The 9,949-nt window shown below is 51.6% G+C and overlaps 1 protein-coding gene across 1 annotated transcript; it reads right to left on the bottom strand.

Annotated features, from left to right (window-relative positions):
- Positions 1-222: 222 nt before the first annotated feature.
- LOC126990231 (terminal nucleotidyltransferase 4A-like) lies at positions 223-2,954 on the bottom strand. Its single transcript, XM_050848791.1, has 4 exons — positions 2,753-2,954; positions 1,312-1,573; positions 534-1,264; positions 223-416 (listed from the first exon to the last, which is right to left on the bottom strand). Exons 1-4 carry the CDS (start codon positions 2,952-2,954, stop codon positions 223-225), a joined length of 1,389 nt encoding a protein of 462 aa, XP_050704748.1.
- Between the last annotated feature and the right edge of the window lie 6,995 nt (positions 2,955-9,949).

A 9,949-nucleotide genomic window follows, 5' to 3' on the forward strand; every position in this document is an offset into this window, starting at 1 on the left:
TTTTGTTGTCTGGCCATGGCTGCAACTTTACAGCACGTCTTCATTCTGTGGCTGCCTACTCCGGATTGGGAAGGCTGAATTCAACAGGCTACCAGGAACTTGTAGGAGCTATCGTACTCTTGACTGTGACACGGAAAAATTTACCTCTCATCACTTCTTTTAATCGTATATGCATATGTAGAAAAATATCACGGTCACGCTAGGCTTTGAAGGGTTTATTAATTAATGAAACCGCTGGTTGTGGAAAGCCCCGTCCGCCGCCTCCTTCCTGGAGATCGTCACGAATCGTCCGTGCCGGTTCAACACCCTGACAGTCGTCCCTGTGCGCGTTGGCTGGGGGGCCGGTGCCTGCTCTGGCTTCTTGAAGTCGTCTTTCCGGGTCTGGCCGGGCCTGTGCTTGCTTCGGTGTTCAGCCTCTGCGAGAGGGAGCGCACGGTCGTCAATGTCGTTATGATATATCTGGTTTACCTCAGCCCGTGCTGCGAGTTTCTTATTCTTTGTGTTAGATGTGGTTTTATCTCTTTTAGCAATACCTTGTTTCTTTTGCTCATAGGCAGTCCTGCTGGCTCCTGTTGCTGCTGGGACAGGTGGAGGCGTCCACTTTGGCAGGACTCGCTGGGGCGTGGCGTGCCGCGCCAGCAGCTGGCCGAGCAGGGAGCAGGGGGAGGCGTACACGCCTGGCTCGAAAAGGGCGGCTTCCAGCACTCGGTAGGCGTGCTGGAAGGCTCTGCGCACGTCCCAGACACGGAAGGAGGACCGCCCCAGGTCGTTGGTGGGACAGAGCGGGTCTTGGATGCAGAGGTCCGCCCGCCGGTGGCCGCGCGGCATCACGATGGGCACGTCTTCCTTACGCAGGTAGCGGCCGCGCCCCACTACGCTGATCCCCGTGCTGGCGAAATTAAACTCATAGCCGTAGAAGGCGAAGAAGCTCACCAGCAGCCACCCGAGGTCGTGCTGGGCGTCCGGGGGAATCTGCAGCTGCAGGAAGCTGGTGACCATGAGGGTGACGGCGTAGGATGACACGCCCCCCGTGAAGACCTCTGCCAGGCCCAGGCCACGCAGGTAGTGGCGCACCAGCAGTGAGATGGGCGCCAGGGCCGGGAAGCGGCGCAACAACTCCCGCACCAGCTCTGCGGCGCGCACGGCCGCCTCGCTGCCTAAGGACACGTCCACGGGCAAGCCCGTCGCCTGGTGCACGAACTTGACCAGTGGAACCGTCGTCTTCTCCAGCACGGTGAGCTGGCCGAGCCGCCACGCCCTCCCGCTGGAGGGCGTCGCGGAAATGCGAGCAGTGGAGAGGGTGACGCGGGCCAGTGGCCCAGCAGTGTCGCATCCACGTCGCTGTCCGCCATATAGAGGCCGTTGGCCAGGCTGCCGGTGGCCTCGACGCGCACCTGAGGCCACATTGTGACCACCACACGCCGCAGGTCCTCCACTGGACGCAGGCGACGCTGGTACTCGGCGTCTGAGCCGCCAGCCCACCGATGAAAGTCCAGTAGTTCCTGGTGCAGAGCGCGGCGGCTGCCGTCATAACACTTGGGAGGGCAGTCCCAGGGGGGCGGCGGGCGGGGAACTGGCGGTAGGAAAGAGGCGGTGTTGGCTGGCGGGGGTGTCGTTGTTGAGGGTGAAACAGACGAAGGGGCACGGGTGGGTGTCTGAGGAGATGCTTGGCGTGGCACAGGAGGAGTAACACTGGTCTGCGTTTGGGGTTCGGTTGCATGAACGTGTTTTAAAGTTTTGGCGGACGGGCTAGACTCTGCGGCATGACTTGTATCGTCTGTCGCCTCGACGGTGTTCGTGTTGTCCGCGGCTTGGGAACACTCTTCTTTCTCAATACTTTCTTCATATTCCTTGTGTTCTTCATTTTCATTTTCTTCTTCTTTCTCAATACTTTCTTCATTTTCCTTGTGTTCTTCACTTTCGTTTACTTCTTTTTTCTCAATATTTTCTTCATTTTCCTTGTGTTCTTCATTTTCGTTTACTTCTTCTTTCTCAATATTTTCTTCATATTCCTTGTGTTCTTCATTTTCATTTTCTTCTTTCTCAATATTTTCTTCATTTTCCTTGTGTTCTTCATTTTCGTTTACTTCTTTTTTCTCAATATTTTCTTCATTTTCCTTGTGTTCTTCATTTTCGTTTACTTCTTCTTTCTCAATATTTTCTTCATTTTCCTTGTGTTCTTCATTTTCGTTTACTTCTTTTTTCTCAATATTTTCTTCATTTTCCTTGTGTTCTTCATTTTCGTTTACTTCTTCTTTCTCAATATTTTCTTCATTTTCTTTGTGTTCATTTTTATTTTCTTCTTTCTCAATATTTTCTTCATTTTCTTCCTGTTCTTCATTTTCATTTCCTTCTTCCCTTGCAGTATTTTCTTCATTTTCCTTCTGCCCGTCATTTTCATTCCCTTCCATCTCATTGTCTGTATTTTGTCTGTGGTCTTCTTTCTCAGTGTCTTCCTCAGTTTCCTTATGTACTTCATTTTTTTTCTCCTCGTTTGCATTGTCTACTTCATCTTCCTTATTCCCGTCATTTTCCCTTTCCACCTCTTCCTTGTTTTCCATCTCTTCTTCCTTTTCTGTCTCTTCTTCAGTTACCAAGTCTTCTTTGGTTTCTGTATCTCCTTTTTCCAAGTCTTCTTCATTTTCCAACCCTTCTTCGCCTTCTGTCTCCGTCTCTTCTCCCATCTTCTCCACACACCCGTCACTCGGGTGCTCCTCTCCTTCATTTCCTACTTCTGTCACCCTTTCCTCACCCGCCTCCATCCCCGTCGCCGCGGGTGTCTCCGTGTCGCGTGGTCCTTCCTGGACACACTCCTTCACCTCCTCCAGGTGTGTTTCTTCTTGCTTTTCTTCATCGCCCCCCTTATCAGGTGGTGTCACGTCCAGGCCTGTTTCTTCACCTCCTTCCCGGCGGGACGGTGGGCTGGAGGCCACGGCAGCCAGGGCCGCCAACATCGCCAGGAGCAGCAGCAGGCCGCCGCAAACTAGCAGAGTTCTAACGAAACCTGCTTGCTCCTCCTCAGCCTGCCGTACCTGCTCGTGCAGGCAGTCCAGATGCCGCTTGGCCCCAGCATCCGCAGCACGTCCCACCAGCCGTCGCCGGCGGGGAGGCCACACTCCATCAGGGGATCCCGGGGCGGTGCAGGGCGCAGCGCGCCGGGGAGCCACCAGGCGCCGGCCAGACGCTGCCTTAGCTCTCCCAGCGCCGTTGTGTGTGGCCCGGCGGCCTGCCACTCCTGCCGCGCCTCCAGGAGCGGCCCGCCGTAGCGGGCGGCGCCCCAGAGGTACGGCGCGAGGGCCGCAATGATGCCTGCAAGTACGATTCCGATTTTCTTTTGGTAGTTGTTCATTTTTGTTCCTCTGTGTTTATGAAAAGAGTGTGACAGGAGGCAGAGCGGGCTAGACTGGGATTGTTCAGAACCAGGATGGAAAGTGAAGGCCTCCACAGACTCAGAGGAAAACTTACAGAGAATGATCGAGGACCTTCACAGGGTGTGAACGTAGACCCAAAGAAGAAAAGGAAGGAAACAAAGGTAGTGTTTAGTAATCAGTTGGCCGTGTTCTCCCTTAATAATACAAGACAACGTGTTTTCTGTGTAGAATTAGTGGAAGAAAGGTGAGTGTGGACGCCCCATAGAGGTGGGGAGGGAGAGGAGGGGGAAGGCTAGCACGTGTAATATTAGGATGGGAGGGACCGTTGAGAAGGAGAGAGTAATGGAAAGTGAAAGATGAGCAAAAGAAAAGAAATATTAAAAGGTGGGTTGTTGAATGAGAGAACAGAGAATAGAAGAGGCCTGTAGAAGAGAAGGAAGGAAAGACGTGACGGAGGGGAATCGGAACTGTCGAGAAGTGGCCAAGAAAGGGAAGGGGAAGGATGTGCTGAGGAGGATGACGGGGTGTAAGAAAACAGGAAGGCAAAGGGAGGAGGAAGAAAAGACGAATGGGGACCATGAAGGAGGGAACACGGTGGGACGGGAATAAAGGAAGGTGCGGCGGGTGGAAGGAGGAAGGCGAACCAAAGGAAGGAGCTAGTTCGCAGAGAGAGAGAGAGATAATGTGTTGTAATCAGGATGAGTTTGCCAAGGCGGCGTGGCGAGGAGAGGCGAGGCGAGGGAAGGCGAGGCATCCTGCAAGGTCAAGTTAAAGCTGGAGGCTGCTGAAGGAGGCGCAGCAGAAGGAGGAGAAAAAGAAAGAGAGAAAGAAGAAAAAGAGACATATGTAAAAGCACAACAATGTAGAATTTTGAAAACAACGAAAATATTATAAATGGAAGTGATAAAGAAGGTTATGATGATAAGAAAGAACAGAAGAAGAAGAAGAAGAAGAAGAAGAAAGTTCATAAAAGTAAGTACTAATTATAAGAACTTATTAAAACGAAGAAAACAAAATCGTAATGGAAAAGGAAAGAAAGTTGTAATGGTGAAAAGAAGAAGAAGAAGAGGAAGAGGATGAGGGAGAGTATGGTGGCGGCTGTTTCCAATCCCTAATTCTTCACCTCCCACTTACTCTGTACTCACACCGTCCCAGCCATCCTCATCCTGACTTATCATCCCCTTCCTTCCTTCCTTGCAAACTATCGTCCTTTTGTTCCCCCTCTTCAGTCACCTCACACCCTCACCCTCACGCTCCCTCCTTCTCTCACCATCATGCCGTCCCTTCATCCCCTTCCTTCCTTCCTTCCTTCCTTCCTTGCAATCTATCGTCCTTTTGTTCCCCCTCTTCAGTCACCTCACACCCTCACCCTCACGCTCCCTCCTTCTCCCATCATCATGCCGTCCCTTCATTCCCTTCCTTCCTTCCTTCCCTCCTTGCAATCTATCGTCCTTTTGTTCCCCCTCTTCAGTCACCTCACACCCTCACCCTCACGCTCCCTCCTTCTCCCATCATCATGCCGTCCCTTCATCCCCTTCCTTCCTTCCTTCCCTCCTTGCAATCTATCGTCCTTGTGTTCCCCCTCTTCAGTCACCTCACACCCTCACCCTCACGCTCCCTCCTTCTCCCATCATCATGCCGTCCCTTCATCCCCTTCCTTCCTTCCTTCCTTCCTTCCTTCCTTCCTTGCAAACTATCGTCCTTTTGTTCCTCCTCTTCAGTCACCTCACACCCTCACCCTCACGCTCCCTCCTTCTCTCACCATCATGCCGTCCCTTCATCCCCTTCCTTCCTTCCTTCCTTCCTTCCTTCCTTCCTTGCAAACTATCGTCCTTTTGTTCCTCCTCTTCAGTCACCTCACACCCTCACCCTCACGCTCCCTCCTTCTCTCACCATCATGCCGTCCCTTCCTTCCTTCCTTCCTTCCTTCCTTCCTTCCTTGCAATCTATCGTCCTTTTGTTCCTCCTCTTCAGTCACCTCACACCCTCACGCTCCCTCCTTCTCCCACCATCATGCCGTCCCTTCATCCCCTTCCTTCCTTCCTTCCTTCCTTCCTTCCTTGCAATCTATCGTCCTTTTGTTCCCCTCTTCAGTCACCTCACCCTCACCCTCACGCTCCCTCCTTCTCCCACCATCATGCCGTCCCTTCATCCCCTTCCTTCCTTCCTTCCTTCCTTCCTTGCAATCTATCGTCCTTTTGTTCCTCCTCTTCAGTCACCTCACACCCTCACCCTCACGCTCCCTCCTTCTCCCATCATCATGCCGTCCCTTCATCCCCTTCCTTCCTTCCTTCCTTCCTTCCTTGCAATCTATCGTCCTTTTGTTCCCCCTCCTCAGTCACCTCACACCCTCACCCTCACGCTCCCTCCTTCTCCCATCATCATGCCGTCCCTTCATTTCCTTCCTTCCTTCCTTCCTTGCAATCTATCGTCCTTGTGTTCCCCCTCTTCAGTCACCTCACACCCTCACCCTCACGCTCCCTCCTTCTCCCATCATCATGCCGTCCCTTCATCCCCTTCCTTCCTTCCTTCCTTCCTTCCTTCCTTGCAAGCTATCGTCCTTTTGTTCCTCCTCTTCAGTCACCTCACACCCTCACCCTCACGCTCCCTCCTTCTCTCACCATCATGCCGTCCCTTCCTTCCTTCCTTCCTTCCTTCCTTCCTTCCTTCCTTGCAATCTATCGTCCTTTTGTTCCTCCTCTTCAGTCACCTCCACCCTCACCCTCACGCTCCCTCCTTCTCTCACCATCATGCCGTCCCTTCCTTCCTTCCTTCCTTCCTTCCTTCCTTGCAATCTATCGTCCTTTTGTTCCTCCTCTTCAGACACCTCACCCTCACCCTCACGCTCCCTCCTTCTCCCATCATCATGCCGTCCCTTCATCCCCTTCCTTCCTTCCTTCCTTCCTTCCTTCCTTCCTTGCAATCTATCGTCCTTTTGTTCCTCCTCTTCAGTCACCTCACACCCTCACCCTCACGCTCCCTCCTTCTCTCACCATCATGCCGTCCCTTCCTTCCTTCCTTCCTTCCTTCCTTCCTTGCAATCTATCGTCCTTTTGTTCCTCCTCTTCAGTCACCTCACACCCTCACCCTCACGCTCCCTCCTTCTCTCACCATCATGCCGTCCCTTCATCCCCTTCCTTCCTTCCTTCCTTCCTTCCTTCCTTCCTTGCAATCTATCGTGCTTTTGTTCCTCCTCTTCAGTCACCACACACCCTCACCCACACGCACCCACCATCTCACACCAACATGCCGTCCCTTCCTTCCTTCCTTCCTTCCTTCCTTCCTTCCTTCCTTGCAATCTATCGTGCTTTTGTTCCTCCTCTTCAGTCACCTAACACCCACCCCCCCCCCCACCCTCCTTCTCTCCCCATCATGCCGTCCCTTCATCCCCTTCCTTCCTTCCTTCCTTCCTTCCTTCCTTCCTTGCAATCTATCGTGCTTTTGTTCCTCCTCTTCAGTCACCTCACACCCTCACCCTCACGCTCCCTCCTTCTCTCACCATCATGCCGTCCCTTCCTTCCTTCCTTCCTTCCTTCCTTCCTTGCAATCTATCGTGCTTTTGTTCCTCCTCTTCAGTCACCTCACACCCTCACCCTCACGCTCCCTCCTTCTCTCACCATCATGCCGTCCCTTCCTTCCTTCCTTCCTTCCTTCCTTCCTTCCTTCCTTCCTTGCAATCTATCGTGCTTTTGTTCCTCCTCTTCAGTCACCTCACACCCTCACCCTCACGCTCCCTCCTTCTCTCACCATCATGCCGTCCCTTCCTTCCTTCCTTCCTTCCTTCCTTCCTTCCTTCCTTCCTTCCTTGCAATCTATCGTGCTTTTGTTCCTCCTCTTCAGTCACCTCACACCCTCACCCTCACGCTCCCTCCTTCTCTCACCATCATGCCGTCCCTTCCTTCCTTCCTTCCTTCCTTCCTTCCTTCCTTCCTTGCAATCTATCGTGCTTTTGTTCCTCCTCTTCAGTCACCTCACACCCTCACCCTCACGCTCCCTCCTTCTCTCACCATCATGCCGTCCCTTCCTTCCTTCCTTCCTTCCTTCCTTCCTTCCTTCCTTGCAATCTATCGTGCTTTTGTTCCTCCTCTTCAGTCACCTCACACCCTCACCCTCACGCTCCCTCCTTCTCTCACCATCATGCCGTCCCTTCCTTCCTTCCTTCCTTCCTTCCTTCCTTCCTTCCTTCCTTCCTTGCAATCTATCGTCCTTTTGTTCCTCCTCTTCAGTCACCTCACACCCTCACCCTCACGCTCCCTCCTTCTCTCACCATCATGCCGTCCCTTCCTTCCTTCCTTCCTTCCTTCCTTCCTTCCTTCCTTCCTTGCAATCTATCGTCCTTTTGTTCCTCCTCTTCAGTCACCTCACACCCTCACCCTCACGCTCCCTCCTTCTCTCACCATCATGCCGTCCCTTCCTTCCTTCCTTCCTTCCTTCCTTCCTTCCTTCCTTCCTTGCAATCTATCGTCCTTTTGTTCCTCCTCTTCAGTCACCTCACACCCTCACCCTCACGCTCCCTCCTTCTCTCACCATCATGCCGTCCCTTCCTTCCTTCCTTCCTTCCTTCCTTCCTTCCTTCCTTGCAATCTATCGTCCTTTTGTTCCTCCTCTTCAGTCACCTCACACCCTCACCCTCACGCTCCCTCCTTCTCTCACCATCATGCCGTCCCTTCCTTCCTTCCTTCCTTCCTTCCTTCCTTCCTTCCTTGCAATCTATCGTCCTTTTGTGCCTCCTCTTCAGTCACCTCCCACCCTCACCCTCACGCTCCCTCCTTCTCCCACCATCAGGCCGTCCCGTCATACCCTGCCTTCCTTCCTTCCTTCCTTCCTTCCTTCCTTGCAATCTATCGTCCTTTGTTCCTCCTCTTCAGTCACCTCACACCTCACCCTCACGCTCCCTCCTTCTCCCATCATCATTCTGTCATCCCTTCCTTCCTTCCTTCCTTCCTTCCTTCCTTGCAATCTATCGTCCTTTTGTTCCTCCTCTTCAGTCACCTCACCACCTTCACCCTCACGCTCCCTCCTTCTCTCACCATCACGCCGTCCCTACATTCCCTTCCTCATTCATCGTCCCCTTCCTTCCTTCCTGCCTTCCTTGCAATCTCTCTCCTCCAGTTTGTTCCTCCCCTTCTCACATTCTCACGCGCTCCTCATCGCTATTCATCCTTCATCCTCACATCATCATTCTGTCATTTCTCCCTTTATCATCCCCTTCCTTCCTCCCTTTCCTGCAATCTCTCTCCTCCAGTTACTCCTCCTCTTCGTGGCTATCTCACATTCTCTTCATCGCTATTCATCCTTCATCCCTTCATGAACTCTCTCTGCGCCGCTTACCATCATCCCCTTCCTCATTTATCCTCCTCTTCTTTCCTTCCTTCCTTCCTCTTATCTCTCATTTCCTCTGCGGCCCTTACCATCCTCTCACAAGCGTTCAATGCGTTAAGGACCTGGGGTCAAAATCGCGTCAAACCTCAAATTCTTACATCAATGTATCGATGCAGCAAATAAAGCGAACAGAATGTTGGGCTTCATTAAAAGAAACTTTTTATTCAAGAATAAATATGTAATACTTCCGCCGTACAATAGTTTAGTCAGTCCACACTTGGAATAGTCGGTACAGTTTTGGTCTCCTCACCATGCAAAGGACATTGCTAAATTAGAAGGTGTTCAGCGTCGGACAACAAAAATGATCCCTTCCTTGCGCAACAAATCCTACGAAGAAAGGCTTTCCACCCTTAACATGTTCTCTCTTGAGAAACGTCGCCTCCGAGGAAAACTGATCAAATGTTTTAAAATACTTAATGGTTTCACGAATGTAGACAGAACAAAATTCTTTATGATCGATGACACTTTGCGAACTAGGAACAATGGCACAAAACTCAAATGTAGACAAGTAAATTCAGACTGCACCAAATTTTTCTTCACCAAGGTTGTAGTGCGAGAATGGAATAAGCTCTCACCGTCATTGGTCCAGTGTAACACGATTGACTCCTTTAAAAACAAGCTCGACCGTCACTTCCTTGAACTTAATATTAACTGGAGTAGAAAAGCAACGTTTAGGAACCATCTGATTAGTATAGATTCACTTAGGTTTAAGGACAGACCACCGACTCTGGAGCAGGGGGTCTGTGTGGTCTGATTTTCTATGTAAATCTATGTAAATCTTCCTCCCTTATTATTCCTTTACTTCCTTCTTTTCTTCCTTGCTTTCTTCCTTGTAATCTCTATCCTACTTCGCCTCCTCCTCCTTATCATCCACTCTACCTCCTTTACCATCCTTCCTCTACCTACTTTGCCCTTCTTATTAAGCAGCTTCAATCACCCAGGAGCTCAGCCTTAAGCAGGTCTGGTTAATCTTCAAACTTTAGGACGGTGTTTCAGAGGTGCCTAGCTCAGCCGGTGGGAGGGGGGCAGGGGGGCAGGGAAGGCAGTGTGTTACAAGGATCAAAGAGAGAGAGATTTCGCTCCGACGTCATTGTTATGACGTCACAGGGAACGATGACGTCACGCCCGCATCTCGTGCGCACTGGTGCCCAAAGCCATGGCGAAAGCATGGTAACGCACCTTCTGTTACGTTATTT

This window comes from Eriocheir sinensis, unplaced genomic scaffold, assembly GCF_024679095.1.
Source record: "Eriocheir sinensis breed Jianghai 21 unplaced genomic scaffold, ASM2467909v1 Scaffold150, whole genome shotgun sequence".
NCBI lineage: Eukaryota > Metazoa > Arthropoda > Malacostraca > Decapoda > Varunidae > Eriocheir > Eriocheir sinensis.

What these genes read in the sequence shown, in the direction of transcription:
- LOC126990231 (XM_050848791.1), bottom strand. Translation starts at nt 2,954, where the DNA reads ATGTTGGCGGCCCTGGCTGCCGTGGCCTCCAGCCCACCGTCCCGCCGG. An exon ending in GCGACACTGCTGGGCCACTG is followed by an intron (nt 1,265 to 1,311) that starts GCCCGCGTCACC and finishes GACGCCCTCCAG; the next exon opens with CGGGAGGGCGTGGCGGCTCG. An exon ending in CTATGAGCAAAAGAAACAAG is followed by an intron (nt 417 to 533) that starts GTATTGCTAAAA and finishes TCCCTCTCGCAG; the next exon opens with AGGCTGAACACCGAAGCAAG.